The 20,041-nt window shown below is 38.4% G+C and overlaps 2 protein-coding genes across 4 annotated transcripts in view; both read left to right on the plus strand.

The window, feature by feature from the left end:
* The first annotated feature begins 751 nt into the window (after positions 1–751).
* The window catches only part of LOC123979811 (GTPase IMAP family member 7-like), a 19,616-nt gene continuing 326 nt past the window's right edge, over positions 752–20,041 (plus strand). Inside the window, exons 1-2 of one of the 3 annotated variants that reach the window (XM_046063916.1) lie at positions 752–1,230; positions 2,606–3,463. In XM_046063916.1, coding sequence (XP_045919872.1) covers positions 1,224–1,230; positions 2,606–3,463 — 865 coding nt within the window. In that variant the 5' untranslated portion in view covers positions 752–1,223. Of the gene's footprint in view, positions 1,231–2,605; positions 3,695–20,041 lie in introns of those variants that run through there. The other 2 variants (XM_046063915.1, XM_046063914.1) reach the window with 2 other exon arrangements.
* The window catches only part of LOC123979798 (GTPase IMAP family member 9-like), a 46,590-nt gene continuing 43,945 nt past the window's right edge, over positions 17,397–20,041 (plus strand). Inside the window, exon 1 of the mRNA XM_046063887.1 lies at positions 17,397–17,507. The gene's annotated coding sequence lies outside the window, so the exon portion shown is untranslated. The remainder of the gene's footprint in view (positions 17,508–20,041) is intronic.

Consider the following 20,041-nt stretch of genomic DNA (forward strand, 5'->3'; position numbering starts at 1 on the left):
GGAAACTGGGAATGTCCGTTGTGTAAATAAAGTGTTTCTTTGAAATCTGCTCAATGCTGAGGAAGAAAATGACTCTGTGTGGTACAACTGCAGTTGTACAAGAGGTGTGTAATATGTGTAACGGGTAGTAGTACAATTCGGCATTGGTTTTGAGTCCCTGAATCATTTGAAATGGAATCTATTGAAGAAAAAAATATAAAATAAAATATGCACTCAAATCAAACATGAAGGGGTGTGTCTCATTTGCCTAGTGTAGTACTAAAATTCGGCATTGTTTTGGAGTCCCTGTGTCACATGACTTGGAAGCTATTGAAAAAAAAGGCATTATTTTCCATAAATTATGAATAAATATTAATATAAAATATAAAATTTACTCAAATCAAATATGAAGGGGTGTGTCTCATTTGCCTAGTGTAGTACTACAATTCGGCATTGGTTTGAAGTCTCTGTGTCACATGACTTGGACGCTATTGACAAAAAAGGCATTATTTTCCATAAATTATGAATAAATATTAATATAAAGTCGAATATGCTCATAAATGAAATATGAAGGGGTGTGTCTCATTTGCCTAGTGTAGTACTACAATTCGGCATTGGTTTGAAGTCTCTGCTTCACATGACTTGGAAGCTATTGAAAAAAAATGATGATTCTCCCATAACACTGTTCTCACAATTGTAATTTATTGACGGTCCCTAAGCTAACCCCCGTTGGTTAAAAGCGAGCCATCAGAGGTGAGCTAACCGCACTTATACAACCGTCACTGGGTGAACTGACTAAAAAGCCGTCACTGGATCGTGGGTGAATGTCTGTCGAATATCCAACTTAAAACTAACTTCACCGCGGTCTTTTACCTCAACATCAGTCTTGAATCTTAATGCCACTGTTGTTTATTTGATACACGTATTATAGCAGTGAGTGCAGCGGTAACGTCAGATCCTATTTATACAGGGGAGAGACGGTAGTTCGTCTGAAAGTTGTCGCTGTATCTAAACCCTCAGCGGGTTAGGGAGCTGGATTTGGCTGTGAGGGTGACTCCGACCAGAGTTTACTCCGTCTCGGACGTGGCGAGTGTAGTTTCGGAAAAAGGCTACTGGATTGTGCAATCAGGAAGTGAAAGTGTGGCAAAACTCGGGGGAGGACACAGGAAGATATTAACATACTGTAGGCTACACTCAGTCTTGTCACTGACTAATCCTCAATTAACTACTTTACTTCTGACAACATGGACGGTAAGTTAATATTCTTTAGTTGAGCTATTTTTTTTTATCTGGACGGGACTCTGCACATTAAGTTGCAAGATGAAGAAATTTAAATAGCGTAATGGGACGGTTCATTAGCCTGCGCTGTTTTGTTTTAGGCTAAATAATATTACTGTTACAGTACACAGGTGCTAGACTAAGATGTCACAGATCTTCTTGTTGTTTTGTGCTCTCAAACTTAAAACCTTCTTTCTCAAGCCTAATGAAGCAGTTGTGTTTTGTCCTGCAAGAGCTTTCTCTCTGAAAGCCCGGGTTTGTATGAGATGGTTGAGGTTTTTGACAGTGGCATTCTTATTACATCACAGGGTCGATTCCTGTTCTCACTCTCTGTCCTCTTTCTCTCTATCCTCTCCCTCTTTGTTCTGACAATCACACACATATTGTATGCAGCTAGAGAAAGATATATAGCCTTATCTGATAATAAATGAAGAAACAGAGTATATATCACCTAAATAAAGTAGGCTATATCAATACTCCGCCTAGTGGGCTAATGTGGAGTCCTCTGCAGTAAATGTGCAGAATAGTAGCTAATTTGGCATTATAACTATGTGGTTTTGACTTCCTGTCAACTTTCTCACCTAGTTATTTCTTTCTCTCTCTCTTTGTGCCGATTCTCCTGCTCTCTCTCCTTCCCCTCCCTCTCAACCTCATTTTGATCATCTCTCACCACAACCAAAACAAATTTGTATTTTCATCTATGGAAAACAGGCATTTCTTTTGGGTCATATATGACTTCACTGCCTCGACAAATAGTTGCGTCTTAAACTGAACAGAAACAGAGAACCGAGAAAGATGTGTAAGGTTAACTAACTTTAACAGTACCCACATAAGGAAGTTTAAAACAGTGCTGATTTTCAATTTACACTCATTAAAGACTGCAGACAAGTTCACAAAACCTAATAGTGCTTAATCTGTAAATCAGGACGTCCCAGAACACAGAGAGGCTGCTTTCCTATCAGAAACCCACACTACCTGGAGCACAGTGGACAATGCCTATACGTGCTAGCCGTTTAAAACTAAACAAAACTGTCATCACAAACAAATCATTATTTATTTACATTTATTATTCAAAACGTTCACAATAATCACTCAAAAGGCCTAACCTTTTGCCATTTCACAGCAGAAAAGCCCAGTTGCTTAGCTGTGTGGCTCACAGTAGGCCTAATAATATGCCAAAATATAGACACCAAAAAGCATTAAACCCCTTGCCAGCACACAGTTCATCTACTGGTAAATGTGGGCCTTTGTAGATTTTAATAATATAAGATAATTGAACTTATGTCTATCTTCTTGTATATGAAAAGACAAATGTACATATTTATTGATGGATATTGTTTTCTTTCAGGGTCAAACAGAAGAATTGTCCTGTTGGGAAAAACTGAAGTTGGGAAAAGCAGCCTGGCTAACACCATATTTGGAGAGGAACTGTTCGATATCGACCAATCTCTCAACTCTGAAACAAGAAAATGTCAAGCAGAGACCAAATCTGTCAGTGGAAGAGGCATCACTTTGATCGACACTCCTGGTTTCTTTGACACTGATAGATCTGAGGAGGAGCTGAAGTCTGAGATAGTGAGCTGTATCACAAAGTGCGCTCCTGGGCCTCATGCTTTTCTCATTGTGCTAAAAGTGGAGAAAGTCACAGAGCAGGAGCAGGCTGTCATCAACAAAATAAGTCAATACTTCTCAGAAGAAGCTTTCAAATATGCAACAGTCGTCTTCACTCATGGTGACCAGCTCCGTGAAGGATGGAAAATTGAGGATTTTGTCTGCAAGAATAAGTTTATGAATGATCTTGTGAAGAAGTGCGGAGGCCGTTGCCACATCGTTGACAATAAATACTGGAATAAAATCCCTAAAGATAAATACAGGAGCAACCGGTTCCAGGTGGAGGAGCTACTTAACACAATAGACAAGATGGTGATGGAAAACAACGGAAGCTGCTACACCAATGAGATGCTACAAGCAGTGGAGAAAAAAATACAAGAGGAGGAGGAGCAGATTAGATGCTTATCAAAAAACAAGAGAGAGACCAGAGAGCAGGGTAAGGTCACCATGTTTAAGAGGCTTTTGATCCAAGTGGCAGGTGCCGCAAAAGGTGCATTATTTGGAGCTTTTATTGGTGTAGTATTGAGTGGGGTGGTCATTTCTTCAATGCCATTAAGCGCACTGGCATTTGCTTTAGTTGGAGCGGTGATAAAAGGTTTTAGAGAATATATTAAAGCTGAAGGAGAAGACACACAACAGGAAGCAGCAAGTGGGGCAGCAATGGCTGACAAGAACGAAGCTCAGTCTGTCTTAGATGAAGCAAAAAATGTTTCGGACTGACTGATCAGCCAGAGTACTTCAAAAGAGTTTTAACAGCATTCATAGAGTAGATCTCCAGTTTTTTATAAACCCACTGGATAATGTTGGTTGTATTCCTGTCTTTTGTTGAAATACGTGTCATTACCATGCCTTATTGCACTAATAAACATATTTAAAAACAAATTAAAAAAGAAACATTGGTCTCTGTTTCCTTTGGCAAAAAACAGCTAAATAGAAAATTTAGAGCATTAAAAGTTTTCCTGCATTCTGGAGACATTTTCTGCTCCAATTTACGGTGAAAATGTATTTATTATATGAGGGAAAACTATATTGCATTGCATGTTTTCTTATTGTGCAAATGAACCTTCTCAAAGCATTTTCATTTGTTGTTAACATTTCTTTGTGCAAGCTGTTTTTAGGAACGTTTTAAACAAATGCTCTCAAAAAGTTATGTGGACAGAAATCAGCCATTTCAAAATGTGCTTCAGCACCCCAAAAAATGGTCTGAAATCACCCCTGCATTTATTTAGGTTAATGTATTATATGAGGCACACAAGGTGGACTGTGGTATGTGATTGTGTTGTGGCTTTCATAATTCCGTTCCTATAATATTATAATATATCATAATGTTACCTCTTTAAAAGGAGCACCATGCAGATTAGAGAGTAGACATTCTGAATGTCATGTTTTAGTGAGTAGTGAAATATTTTTGGACTCAATATCGAAATTATAGAGAACATGTTCCTTTCAAGTAAGAATAAAACAATATATTATTATTAACATATTAATTAACATATATTAACAATATATGGATGTTGCCAGGAAGTGGGAGCTTTACTTAGTTTGACAGAGATATGTGGATTTACAGTCTCCTCCAAAAGTATTTGAACAGTAAGGCAAATTCCTTTGTTTTTGTTGTTCACTGAAGAAATGTGGGTTTAAGATCAAAAGATGAGTTCATGAGACAAGAGTTCAGAATTTCAGCTCTCATTTCGTGGTATTCACATCTAGAAGCGTTAAACAACTCAGGACATACCACCCTTTGTTTGAACCCACCCATTTTTCAAGTGAGCAAAACTATTGGAACATGTGACTGACAGATGCTGAGAAAAGAAGGAAAATCGACCAGAGCCAGTGGACAAACATTGGCCATAGCAAGCACAACAATTTGGAACGTCCTGAAAAAGAAAGAAACTACTGGTGTACTGAGCAACAGACATCAAACTGGTCGGCCAAGGAAAACAGTAGTTGATGACAGAAATATCGTGAGAGCTATGAAGAAACCCCCCAAAACATCAGTAAGTGACATCACCAACGACTTCCACAGTGCAGGGGTGAAGGTATCACAATCTACTGTTGGAAGAAGACTCAGAGAGCAGAAATATAGAGGCCACACCACAAGATGCAAACCACTCATCAGCAGGAAGAATCAGAAGGCCAGATGGAAATTTGCAAAGAAGTACAGAGACGAGCCGCAAAAGTTCTGCAACACAATCTTATGGACTGACGAGACCAAGATTAATCTCTAGCAAAGTGGTCTACTCTACTGGTCCTCATGCTTTTATCATTTTGCTAAAAGTGGAGAAAGTCACAGAGCAGGAACAGCTGTGATCAACAAAATAAACCAATACTTTTCTGAAGAAGCTTTCAAATATGCAACAGTTCTCTTTACTTACACATCCACATCGTGCCACATCGTTGACAATAGATATTGGAACGGAAACCCAAAGGATGAATACAGGAGCAACAAGTTCCAAGTAGAGGAGCTACTTAAGTCAATAGACAAGATGGTGATGAAAAACAATGGGAGCTGCTACACCAATGAGATGCTACAAGCAGTGGAGGCAAAACTACAGCAAGAGGAGAAGCAGATTAGACTTTCTTTAGGAAAGTCTGAGAAAGAGATCAGAGATCTGGCTATGGTCAGAGTATCAGCTCAGCCTTCGTTCAGATTTTGTTAGGAGCTTTATTTGGTGTAGGAGCGATGGCTGTAGTACTCATAGTTTTTAAGAATAAACCACAAATTCAAGCTACGACCAAAGCAGTAGCAACTGCTGCAAAAGCATTTGGAGCAGAAGGTGCAGAAGTAGGAGCTGCAGCATATAAAGATCTGAGTGCTTCAGTGTCTTCGTTTTTTAGTTTATAATATTCTGTAATGAATGAGTGTGGGTGATAGAACTGCACAAATGGTCATTGTTATGACTGCTACTGATAACCCTCAGCTTTCCATTATGTTTAATAATAGTTGCAACTTGCACTCTTAAATGTGCATTGAATTGTTGGCTGATAAAACCTGTGCTCCAGGGACCACATTCGTATAACAACAAGGCTAAATTTAGCTCTTAAATGGCTTAGATGGTGATTAGCACTAAATAGTCGTCTGTTCTCCCCACCTGTAATTGTCTTTTTCAGTTAAAGACTTTGCAGTGTTGATAACACATAAGCAGTCTTTCAGAATGTTCTCAATTACATGTTCATGAATACTGTATGTATTAGTGAGTGTAGTGGCGCTTATGGGACATTGCTCTGGGACTCGTCTCTCGGGGGGAGTGAGTATGAGGCTGGGAGGGAAAAATCACAGTATAGTCACTACAAAAAACTGGACTAAACCACTGCTCTTATCCTTTCAGAGGAGCACCGCCTGTCAAACAGTGCTGCTAATCGGCCAAAGGGGCAATGCCAAGATTGATTAGGAAAATGTTTAACATGTTTATTAATATAATGTTTGAGGTGTTTATTGAAAGATACACTGAACTTTGAGGTGCAGTTTTCTCACTCAGCCTGTTGCTCTCAGGCTGCGGCCTTCACATTTTTGTAGGAAGACATAGACTTGTGGAGAACACACACTCCTCGCATTGTGCAAAGACACAGGGGGAAGTTAGGATGACGACCATGATTCAAAATTTATTAGACATTCAAATGAGAGAAATTGAGGCCCTGTTTTCTCACATAATGTAGATAGCACCTAGGTCCAGGCTCGATAAGAGTAAACTAAGATTTGTAAACACAGAACGCTGGATAAGGAGGGCCAGAAAAGTGTGGAAGACTAGATTTATGAATATAAAGGGGCCCTTGCGAGAGGACTGCAGCTCTGAAGGTCACACAAACCTGTGTGATTGTTTCATGCATATATGTTTTTTCTAATATCAAGATGATGTCTTATTTCTGATGTCACATTTCAGTCTCATTTCTTTAGAGGTGTTCTTATTTAAGTGTTTTAGGGTTTAAACTACTGTTTAAATATTGAATACGTGTGGAGATGGAAGTGGAGGTGAGTCTGACCATAAGACCAACAAGAGGAGGAACAAGACAGGATATATCAGTCAATGTAATACAGAGATTTAGGAGTCTGCTCCCCAGCTCGGTATGTATGTATTTGTTAATTTGCTTGAAAGTATTACTAAACTTGAGATAATTTGAACTTTACTGGAATCTGTGTCTCATTGAAAAGAATACCATTTATATTGAAATGGCAACAGTTAAGTCTAAGATCCAGGATAATAAAGTGTGAGAGTGAGGGTCCGTTAGGCCTCTGGCCCGCTCTGAGGGTTTTTCCTTTCACAGCACAAGAAGAGGAAAAAACTCGAGATGAGAGTGACTTTTGGTAACAGCAGTCAGGTAAACTTGTATTCTCTCCTCTCAAAGTCTGATGTCAGCAGATAACAGGTTAGGTTAATGTACAGCTGCGGTGAATCTCTCTCTCTGTCTGTCCTTCCAACCCAGCTGAGCAGCACATCTTCGTCTGTTTGTGTTGCCTGAACAATGTTAGAGTGAAATACAATTATTTATTACGTTTGATAAACACAGATGGGCAACAGTGTTTATAAATTGTAGCTCAAAAAATATAACCACGTTGCTCGTGAATATGCGTTAATACATGCGTGAAATGGAACATCTGTATTTTGTCTGGACTGGTTTTAAAGTTTTAAATGGCAAGCCATTAGTGCCAATAAACGTCAGATGCCTCTTTTTACGCCGCTCAGTGTCACCAAAGACATCAGCATAAAAAGCGGTGTCTTATATTATAATGATCATATTGAAGGTGTCAATGTCCTTCCTACACCAGATTGAGGGTAAAATCCTGATTAGGACAAACCTTTAGTAAGGGTCCTCTGGTTTTTGCTGCAAATGTAGGCCTACCTATTCTGCAGAAGTGGGTAGAGTAGCCAAAAGCTGTGGTCAAGTAAAAGTAGTTACTTTGCAAAAACAAGTACTCTAGTAGAAGATAAAGTGGTCATCAAAATAATTTGCTAGCTGAGTAAAGCCCCTTTTCCAGTACCAGCTCGACTCAACTCGACTCGACCCAACTTTTGACCCAACGTTTGAATTTAAAGTTCAAAGAAAGAGGTTGTGCTCTGCCAACATTTTTGTTTTGAGAGAGTCGTCACTATTCACTGTGTCATCATTGCGCACGCCAGACAGAGGCCAGTGACAGAAAAATCAACTGTGTAGAATTAGAATATTGACAGTTTTGCGAAAAGTGATGGCGGAATAAAAATTGTGTGCTTTTGTCGCATAGATAATTATTCTGTGTGGCGTTGCTATGACGACCAGCTACATTGAAGGGTACTATCTCTGGGTACTATCTGCAATGGAAAATGGAGCACGGCCAAACCGAGTCTAGGCCAGTCGAGGCGAGTTGAGCTGGTACTGGTAATGGAAAAGGGGCTTTTGCTTACCTGGTATATATACTCCTAAGATGTCCCTTTCAGACTGAATATCAAAATGTGTTCATATTAGGGCCCAACCTCTGATTGCTTTAGTAAAACCAGTGAATGCATCTGTATCCCATTCCACATTTGTCTGGTACCATGTCCTATTGCACTAAAACATTGTTTTATACTAAGAAAACATTAGTCAGTGTTTAAATAAATAAATAAAGTATGATGGAATATAAAACTATATTGATCACCATGGGCACACTCACAAGCTATAATGTGGCTAAAATGTGCTTCACCTTTAGCAGCTTCAGCATTAAAGTGATGATTACATATTAACGCATCAATGTTTATAATCCAGTTATATACATAATTCTGAAATTGGTCATAATGAGTACTTTTACTTTTGGTACTTAAAGTATATTTTAATGCCAATACACTTAAATTTCTGCTCGGGTAAACATTTTAATGCAGGTTTTTACTTGTAACAGGGTATTTCTACACTGTGGTATTGCTACATTTAAAGTACAAGATCTGAGTACTTCCGCCACCTCTGCTAGCATGGCTAAATATAATTACTTCTTCACTACAGGAAATGAGAGACAAGTATTACTTTCTATCTGACGGTAATTGGTCATAAATCAAAGTATGGGACAAATAAAAAATTTGACCTGATGACGGCGTTAGATGGTGATCAGAGTAAGGTGATCAAAGACAGTCACATTCATCGTTTGGGAACCAGGGCTGTTTCTCAATCTGCGTTCTTGTCTGCACTTGTGTTCTTGTGGACTTGTGAAACATCACAAGTCGCAGCCAAAGTACTGTTTTTTTTGTTGTTTATAAACCACAATCAGATGAACAAACAGTGAATATAAACATCACAATAAAATTATATGTACTAACAGACAAAGCATTACATAAAATGAGAAGACTAAGCAAACCGGGACAAATAAAATACAAGTACAAAATAGTAAAACAGACAACAAAAATGCGACTAAAAAATAAATAAATAAAAATGCAAAAAACTAAAACAATCTATTAGGGAGAAGTAATATAGAGCCTATATATTAATACAGTAAGTAATAAGTAACTTGCTAAGTTTTACAATTTAGAAACTGCTTACACCAGTTTTACATTTATGTTTGTAGATTTAAATAACGTTACCACAACACGGACGGCCCTTTGACCTGTTCAGCCACATCATCTTTAAATTATTTATAGACATAAGTTAATAAATTAAACAACTTTAAATGCAGCAACGGGTACATGACCGTGGAAAATGGATATAATGAATGTTTTACCGAGCCTGCATCGGTGGTGACTTGTGTGGACTTCCCAGAATGCATTTCGCCGCCAAAAAGCGGACATGTCGGACGAGAAAACTCAGAACTGCAACTTATAATACTGCTGTTCTTGTGTCACTTTGTAGTTTTAAGAGTTTTTTATGCGGGAATATAGTTGTTTAAACTACAAATATGTGGTTGATTTCTCAAGACCGAGCTGTTTTCAAAAATTGCTACGACGTTTTCGGAGATGTGAAGTCCTGCCCACTAACGGGTCCGGACATCATCAAGTCCGCTGCTGTTCCAATTGCTGAATGACTGACTGCGTGCTCCCGTTCCTGGAAGTTTGTACTCCCGAGCCGAACTTGCCAAGTCCAAGCTTTAAAGTACAGAAGTCCGAACTTGGCGAACTCGGAATTGAGAAACAGCCCATGAGTGTTTGTATCATAATGGAAATCCATGTAACATTTATTGGAATATTTCAGTCTGGATAGATTTTGTGCCAAATCATTGAACAGATATTTAACAGAATAAGTGAAAACTTTGATCTGCTGGTGGCGGTAGATGAAACATCAGGGGATCACCAAGTCTTTAGCATTTATGCTCTGTCTGTCATGGAAATCCATCTGATAGTTGTTGACATATTTCAGTCTGACAGACCAACATAGCCATCCTTTGAGTCAGCGGTGGAAAGTAAGTACATTTACTCAAGAGATAGACTTAAGTAGAATATTAAGGTATGTGTACTTTATTGTATTTCTGTTTACTGCAGCTTTATACTTCTACTCCACTACAGTTCAGAGGCAAATATTGTGTTTTAATAAACTAAATTAATACAACACATAATGTGATTTAAAAGCATGATGCAATTTTATAGATTAAGATAAAACTACACTATATTGACAAAATTTTTGAGTTGCCTTCCTTTACATGCACATGAAGGTGAATGACGTCCCATTCTTAATCTGTAGGGTTTAATATGGAGTTGGCCCACCCTTTGCAGCTACAACAGCTTCAACTCTTCTGGGATGGCTGTCCACAAGGTTTAGGAGTGTGTTCATGGGATTTGACCATTCTTCTGGAAGCACATTTGTAAGGTCAGGCACAGATGTTAGACGAGAAGTCCAGGCTCGCAGTCTCCACTCTAATTCATCCCAAAAGTATTCTATTGGGTTGGGGTCAGGACTGTAAGAAGGCCAGTCAGGTTCTCCATACCAAACTCACTCATATGGACCTTGCTATTTGCACTGGTGCGCAGTCATGTTGGAACAGGAAAGGGCCATCCCCAAACTGTTTTCACAAAGTTGGGAGCATGAAATTGTTCAAAATGTCTTGGTATGCTGAAGCATTAACAGCCCCACACTATGACCCCCCCTCCACCAAACTTTACACTTGGCCCAATGCAGTCAGGCAAGTACCATTCTCCTGGCAACCGCTAAACCCAGATTCGTCCATTGGATTGGCCGACAGAGAAGCATGATGCATCACAGAGAACACGTCTCCACTGCTCTAGTGTCCAGTGGCGGCGTACTTTACACCACTGCATCCGACGCTTTGCACTGCACTTTGTGATGTAAGGCTTGGATGCAGATGCTCAAAACATGGAAACCCTTTCCATGAAGCTCTCTAGGCACTGTTCTTGAACTAATCCAAAGTCCACGCGATGTTTGGAGGTCTGTAGCTATTGACTATGGACTTCTGCGCACTGTGCACCTTGTGCGCTTCATGGCTGAGTTTATGTTGTTCCCAATCGCTTCCACTTTGTTATAATAACACTGACAGTTGACTGTGGAATATTTAGTACTGAGGAAATTTCACAAGTCGACTTATTGCACAGGAGGCAATCTATCACGGTACCATGCCTGCACAGTTCGACAAGCAGGCTGTGATCCCCAGGGCATACCCAGGTCAAGAAGAAGTGCTCTTAAAGGCACTGAAAATGTATGCTTAAAGTGCATTCATACTCCTAACATGCTTACTACAAGTATGTTAAAGATTTAGTCTCCTGAGCTTTAACATACTTCTCAAAAGTAAATACTACATAACAAATACAAATACAACATACTTCAAATCACAATGTATTTATACTTGTTTCTGTTTGTAAACAGTAAACACATGTGTACAGGGGGACAAAGTGGGCCCTCCCGCCCACTAGCACAGTGCATTCAGTTGGACCAATCAGAATCAAGGTTTTCAAATTGATGACCCAATCACACAGCGTGAAATCCGCTTCACGAAAGTTCAGGGCGTGTTTACTGTCGTTGAGAGAGGGCAGCTATTTTTGCCCAGAAATCATTTTGTTTCTCAGGTTTCCTTTGTTTTACTTTACCGACTCGGACTTGGAAGGTGGACACCTCAGACATAATAAGAAAAGAACTCAGAAGAGAAGAATATCCGGTCAGATCCCTGCAGACGTTAAATGTGAAAAGAGCTAAAGCGGCGTGACTGGCAAGTTACAAGCAAGACAGGACAGACGCAGAGACTGCCAGCAAAAATTGTCTTTCTTGATAAGTTAAGTTTATTATTGTTAGCAAGACAACACAGTTGTGTAAGTTAACTAAAGTTGAGCTCACTCTGGGTTTGGAAATATTTTCCTTGGTGGATAACTCTGGTGTGCATTAGCTAATGCTAGCACGTGGATTAATATATTTATTAGCTAACGTTAGTTAGCATTTTAATAGCTTCATAATCGAGACATCGGATTTCGTCTGCATTATAAACAGTGTTGGGAGTAAAAATAAAGCAATTAACGTTGCTTAATGTATTGCTTTTTTCTGTAAGGCAGTTTTTAATGTTACTAAAATTTCGGTAATCAACTATCTCAGTAACCTGTTGCTGGAATTTGATGCATGAGATTTTAACAAGGCAGGCCTGTGCATGTGTGTGTATGAGCCAGTGAGGTCCATGTTTACAGTAAGTTATTAGTCACTGTAATCATTATTCCTGCCCATATAGTCTGTAAAGACATCACCACAGTCATTTTGTATAAATTCATTCTAAAGTTTAGCTGAAGCTACTATGAATCATCAGCTAAGCATCTGTGCTAGACTATTCAAAAGTGGATATCTTCTAAAGGTGCACTGTTTTTTAGAGATTTCTCTTCACTGCAACCATGGAGGGGGAATTATTACAGTGACCAATAACCCAGTTATGTTTGACCGTGACTTTAAATTACCCTTTTTAAACTATGTGTAGTCCTTGGTCCTGTGCGTTCTTTCATGAAGCAATAGGAGAAGATGTTTTTGGTCCAAGTTAATCAGTTTTATTACAAGTAAATGAATAAAGCTTACAGAGCTCTATGTTGATCTTCCTGACAAACAACAAGCTGTATCAGTTCATGAAGTCTGACTGGCTATCTCTCCCTGACCCAGTGTTTTAGTATACATCGTCATGTCATAAAACAATAAAACAAAAGTGTAGGTCAGTCCATGATTGGCCCAAGTCCTCTGACCCCAATGTTTGTCCTCTGACTCCACGAATCACCATGCTGTTGCTGGGCAGATTACGAGCGTAGATCCTGAAATGAGATATCTTGGAGAAGAGATGTTTTGTACCACATTCCAAACTACCCTCACCCATTGTGAGGGGTGTCCTTATCTGATCATGCAGTGACCACCTGTTTCTGCACCTCTCCAAAAAACACACACATCAGGTCTAATTTAATAAATGATAAACCAACATATAAACTTCTATCTATATAATACATCAGAGATCAATATAAGAAAACACAATAATTTTGGTTACCCTGAGTAATACAAAAATCTTGCTATCATAATCCCTCAGTTATAACAGCAATGTTAAAGTGTACACGGGTATGTGAGAATTTTTTGAAATAATGTTTTTATGTACTGCAATGCCTGACCACATGATAAAATAGCATGTGATGTTATGTAAAATACTGCTCAACACTGCTCTTTGAATGGTCATAGATCCTGTATTCAACTTTTAAAAGTTGAACCTACCCTTTGCCAACTTTAATCAGCTTAACGCTAAACCCAGAGTTGGAATTACCTGCCTTAGCTCAAGAAAATTAAATAAAGAATAATAATAAAGATTTGCTATAAGATTGCTCCTACCATCCAAAGACATGCAGGCTAGGTTAATTGGTGTCTCTAAAATTGTCCTTAGGTGTGAATGTGAGTGTGAGTGGTTGTCTGTCTATGTGTGGTCCTGCGATGAACTGGTGACCTGTCCAGGGTGTACCCTGCCTTTCGCCCAATGTAAGCTGGGATTGGCTCCAGTCCCCCCACGACCCTGTACACAGGATAAGCGGTTGGCGATGGATGGATAGATTTGCTATAAGAATAGAGTTACAGTTTTTATAATGATACGCAAATGAAGAACTAAAGTAGGTGGAAGTACTGGCCTAACTGAAGATTTAAACTAATTTGCAACTGCATTTCTTTTCTTTTAGGGTTCCCGGGATCGTTGCTTCACTCAGATGGCTCAGAGGCCATGAAAACCTCAAAGGACCAGCTGGACCCTAAAGGTCAATGTGCTCATAGGTATGTCTGGCTCCTGCACACGATCACTGCTCTCACTACATGTCAACAGGATCAGACTAAATAAACAAATATTCTTGTGAAAAAATAATTTTATTTAAAATATTGTTATATAAGTAATTTGCTACTTTTGTACTTCACAAATTGACTGCTGTGTTAATGTGAAATGACATGTAGACAGAACAGTTGTTAAGCAAATCTGAATGTTTGTGATATTTGTTGTACCTGTTTAATAACATTTTATCCCTTGTGGAAAACCATTTCACCTGAACCTAAACGGTTTGCATTATCAGAACAGACATGATGTCATATTGTGTTTCAGCAACTTTAAACAAAATAAAAAATCAGACAATGGACTGTTAATTAGAGGTAATATTGCTTTAATATAGACAAATTATTTCCTTTTCCCTTCCACAGATGCTGTGTGATAAAGCAGTTTACAGCTGATAAACACAGATGGGCAACAGTGTTTATAAACTGCAGCTCAAAAAAAAGAACCAAGTTGTTAGTGAACATTCGTTCATAAGCGTGTGCACGAACAGTTTTTCCACACTGTGGTATTGCTACATTTTTAAGTACAAGTTCTGACTATTTCCTCTACCTCTGCTAAACAGCATTCCTTCATCATTACAGGAAATGACAGTGAAGTATCTATCACTTATTACCGGACGGTTTTCAGTGTTCCAACCTTCCTGCTTTTACCTCGCTGACATGGCCTAGTAATGTTTGTCACTACATGAGAAGACAAGAGATGAAGGACGGAGAAAAATTGAGTGATGAAGAATAGATAATAAAGAGCTTCAGTGGCTTTTCAGTAAAATGTTGAATTTTTGACAAAAAAATACTGACTCTTCACTTTTGGTGTCTAATTGTAAAATGTTGAAATATGATGTCCTGTTTATACAAGAAAAGAACAAAAAACATACTTGTACATATGTATGTACGTTTAAATATTCCAAAATGTCTGCAATGACAGTATTTCACCTCTAATGTCAAGGTCAAGATCAGATTTATTTACAGGGCGCTTTGAAACAAACCAGGATTGTGCCAAAGTGCTTTTACACCCACATCATTAAGCAAAATCACAAGACCTAGGTACTGAAATACATGCACAGGTACATAGTACACACAAACACACACATATACACAAAAACACATGCATAAAGACATTCAAATGTTTCATTGAAGCTTGTAAATCATTACAGAGAAACATTACAGAGGTCAGCAAGAAAGTGTGTGAATTGACCTGTGCTTAATGTGCACCAAACATAGAAAGTGAACGATCTAAGGGTGGAAAAAACAAAGTCAGCTTGTAATGCTGTAAAATCCCACTAAAGTCAACAACTAGAATGCAGATGAACAGAGGCGTGGGAAGAAATGCATTAACTGTGTCTGAGACACACAGGCACTCTGGCTGCTGATGAGGAAGCATTTTGTGTAATACATGGGCACTCTCATCACAACCTGACAGATTTGTTCAGTTTCCTTTTTGTTTTAATTTGTTAATAAGGGTTTGGAGGAAAATGCTTTAGCTGTTCTTTTATTTTGATAACCAAGAATCACTACAGCATATATGCAGATTAGAGAGTTGTAGTTTTAATGAATAGTGATATTTTTAATCTTAAAACTAAACAGAAAGTCTGATATTCTGACCTGTAATCATAGAATCTGAAAAGCAAATTATGTTTGCAAGCAAACACAATCGGTATCGTGTGTGGGAAAAAATCCACCTCCTCTTCCAAAAGTGCATTAAACTGAAAGATGGATCCTTCACCTGTTGCTCTTTGGGAGGTATTGACGACATTAAAATGATCGTCGTGTCTGTGCTTGACTCTCCTATCCTTTCCTCTCATGCTGCTCGCTCTACCTTAAAATAACCTGATACAGTTCATCATTGTGCTTTGCATTTCATCACAGGAGATTAATATCACACTCATCGCTGAAACAGCAGGCTGGTAGCAGCAAGTGACTAGAATTTCATTTTGTTATTTTTATTTATAAAGGTCTCCAGGGCCTTATAAATAGAATAAATTACAGAGGATTTTAAAACTTCATTGTCGTGTATGTTGATTTTAAACTTTTAACTTCGAATCTAATAAATGGTGTCTGGGATGCTGCATGTGGTCTTGTATGTATGGCCATGTTAAGATCCTGATCTCTATGAGATTACCTTGATTAATAAAGGTTATATAGTACACATCTGTTTCATATATTGTACAGACTATGAAGCTCTGCAATCTGTGACATGTTATTATGAGATTTATAAATAACATTTACTTCACTTGAACTAAAAAACATCACAGTTTGGACACTTGGGAGGAACAACATCAAACTGTTACAGCCTGGAGTTGTAGAAAGTATTTCTGTTTTAGACTGAGGGACTTTCCAACTCCTTCAAGCTGAAAACTTCCTCTTCCTGTAAACATTCTTCGTCTTTACACAACTTTAGTTTGAGCCTAGACATGTAAGTCAGGGGTGAAGAAATGAATCAAATTAGCAGCTTTGATGTTGCCATTTCCCATCCAGCTATTAGTTTTGTTTGTTATTTAACCAAAACATTAGGCTTTAATTATCCTAGAGACAAACATGCTTGTTGATTATCTGCATCCTGGTCAGCAATTCTGTATCGCTTAAGTGGTGATTGGCCATCTACTGCATCTGCTTCATCCATGGTTGTGGTGGTGCTGTGTGCAGGCGAGGGCACTGGCTGTCTCCCCATTCTCTTTTGGCTTTCATAATACAGTTTAAAAGACAACTGCAACATGCCTCTGTTGCACTTTTATCTATACTGCCATTGTGGACTGTGAGTTAACTGTTCTCAGATCAACTCAAAGTCAGATTAATGACAATAAAAGATACAAATATAAAATTGACAAGACACTGTTTTTGCCGATTGCAGAGAGAGTGGAAATTTAACGTGATCGATGGTGAATGCTGTATCACAGGTTAATCTGGCTAGCTGACTGTTGTCTCCACTCTGCGAGCTGAGCCTTAGACTGTGTCCCGTTTAGGCTGTAAATACAGACACATAAAAATGATCATGACACCAATAAGACGGACAACATAGATATTTGGACAATTTGCAGTGTTTTGAACAAGCATTGACACAATCACATACATGATCAGTCAGCATTGTCTTCTTTTGAACTAATTTGCATGGTTAAGATTCCCCTGTCAATCATTGTGCAGGATAACGATGTACAAACTGCATTCAGAGGATTTTTCTACATTACGTGGATAAACCAGTTTATCGGAACGTGGGCTACTTCCTGGTAGGCAGTCAAGGGATCCGCAAGCCACACCTGCAACCCACCTGGCCCAATCACCTGTTCATTCAGCCACTACTTAAACTGTCACACCTGCCCCGATAATTTAAACAGCAAGTAAAAGTAGCCTAGAATATAACCTGCGTCAAAGCACAGGAGAAAAGACTCACAGGACGATAAATCTAAACGGTGTTTTGCTCTTCACTGATCTCTCTTTTAACAACATAGACGGTAAGTTAAGGTTACTTTCTTTAATCTAACCTGAATATGAAGTATATTTTGTTTTTGGCTTGATCAACAGTCAGTACTAGCTAATGAAAATGTAGCAGCCAAGTATGCAGCCTCCTGTGTGAATGAAAGACTCATATTTCTTCATCAACATCAACCATTGAGTTAATCACCTGGCCAGTAACATTTCAGCAGAGGCCCACGTAGGTATCTGAGAAGACAGTTGCTGAGAGTTTTGTCAGCTGCATTAAAATATTTGTCAAGTAATAAAATGATGTAATGGTTCACTTTTTGTTTTATCTTTCTTTTACCCTGCACCCATTCCCTTTCTATTTTTTAACGTGTCATCCCTACTTTCAACAACTTTAGTTGACAAATGGGCACGTGTGTTGGCCTGAGTGTTAATCTTTGAGGATAGAGCCATTTTAGCATTCTGTTATATAAAATGTATTCAAATCGGGGCTATGTCTGACACATTTAGGCAAAATTTATATTATTTTTGACTAATGCACACTGCCCCTGATGAGTAAATGAGCTCATCACACAGACACATCATTTAGTTCAAGCATGACCTCTCTGCCTATTTGTTCCATCACAAACCACACATATAAAGCACCTTTGGTTAATGTTTAACCTAAAGGGACAACAGCAGAATAAGAGAGACAAGGTGGAGACGAGAGAGAGAGAAGGTGAGATAGAGCGACAAAACCAGAACCCGAAACTTAAATACCAAGCTGTTACTTAGCATTCCACTATATTTCACCAACATGTAGATGGCAGCACAGAGCAGCATTAGTTGGAGTAGAGTACAGATTTAGGCTACAAGTCCAATATTCTCTCTCCCTCTGAAAACAGCAGAGCAGGAAATGCAGCTGCAGGGATGTCTGAAAGTGGAAATATGATGTAGAGGTTTTTGGTATCATTCAAGAATATCAATGTTTTATTTTAAACCACGCTCACTACTCCCTCATGAAAGTAAGGATTTTTATGTTGTGTAGCAATGAAAAGTTTACAAACACAAATCTCAGGGTTCTACAGTATGACAATGTTGGATTTGTCACATAAAGATATTTTGATCAGTAATTGTGATATAGATGAAAATACGTGGCCTTGTTCATGTGTATGGTGTAGTAAACAAACCTATTTTGTTATTTTCAGTATTACTGTAGGTGTGAGTGTTTTGTGTCACAACATATAGCTTACACTTTTCAAATACTGATTTTGTTGACGGTTTAAGGAGTTTTGAAAACACAATACAATTTTGAGAATACTTTTACTGTTTCTGTCACCTATTCTCTATAAGAAATTCTGTTTTAGGGATTCTGATACCATCACAAAATGCATTTTGTATTAATAGCAATACTCCAATTGTCCAAAGCCTCTGTCAGACTCCTTTAAGCTAAATGCTAATGTTGGCATGCTCCACACATTCACAATGCTATGTTTAACATGGTCACCATGTTAGTTTTACCATGCTATATATTGAGTCATTAGCACCAAACACACACGGCTGAGGCTGGGGGATTGTCATTCATTTTACAGGTATTTGGTCATAAACCAAAGTATTGGACAAATTAAGACTCTGACCCGATAGAGGCGAAAAGTCAGATGATCAGCAATGTTATTGCATATGATCCTGAACCATGAAATATCTATACAAATTTTTTAAGTAATCTATCTGAATTTCAGTTTGGACCAAAGTGGTGGATGGCCCAAATTACTGACAGAAAGACCAAAATCTTCTAAAACACCTGGAATAAAACTGTAACTGTAAATTTGTTGAAAAGAAACTGATATTCAACAGTTATTACACAATCTTTCAAAAATATAACAGGCAAATGTCCATGTTTTGGCTATATTTACTGTTTTATATATTCACTTTTATTGGGAGTTATCTTCAAAACATTATTTCTCTCCATACAACTACGTTCCAAATAACATAAAGCTTCCACTGAAATATTGATAAAAACAGTCAATATTCCTTTGACCAAAAGTGCTGGAACAGCGGAAATCATTCACCTGCCCGATGAACTCAGACAAAACAGAAATCCTGGTCATCGGGTCCCAGCAGATGGCAAATCAAATACTGCCATCTGCTGGTTCCCTAGTAAATCACATTAAGCCTGTGGCAAAGAACCTTGGTGTTTGGTTTGATAGTAATTTAAATTTCGAGCAGCACACCACAAAGCTTGTTCAATCATGTTTTTATCAACTTAGAAATATAGCAAAAATTCGATCTATGTTAACTTTTAAGGACACCGAGACCATTTTACACGCCTTCATCTCATCACGCCTGGATTACTGCAACAGCCTTTTCACCTGTTTAACCCAAAAATCTATTGATCGACTCCAGACTGTCCAGAACTCAGCTGCCAGGCTTTTAACCAGAACAAAGAAATATGACCACATTACTCCTATTTTAGCTTCATTACACTGGCTCCCAGTATGTTTTAGAATTGACTTTAAAATTCTATTGATCACTTTTAAAGCTCTTCATGGCCTCTCGCCTTGTTATATTTCGGACCTTTTAGTCCCAT

Source organism: Micropterus dolomieu, linkage group LG12, assembly GCF_021292245.1.
Source record: "Micropterus dolomieu isolate WLL.071019.BEF.003 ecotype Adirondacks linkage group LG12, ASM2129224v1, whole genome shotgun sequence".
Classification (NCBI taxonomy): Eukaryota; Metazoa; Chordata; class Actinopteri; order Centrarchiformes; family Centrarchidae; genus Micropterus; species Micropterus dolomieu.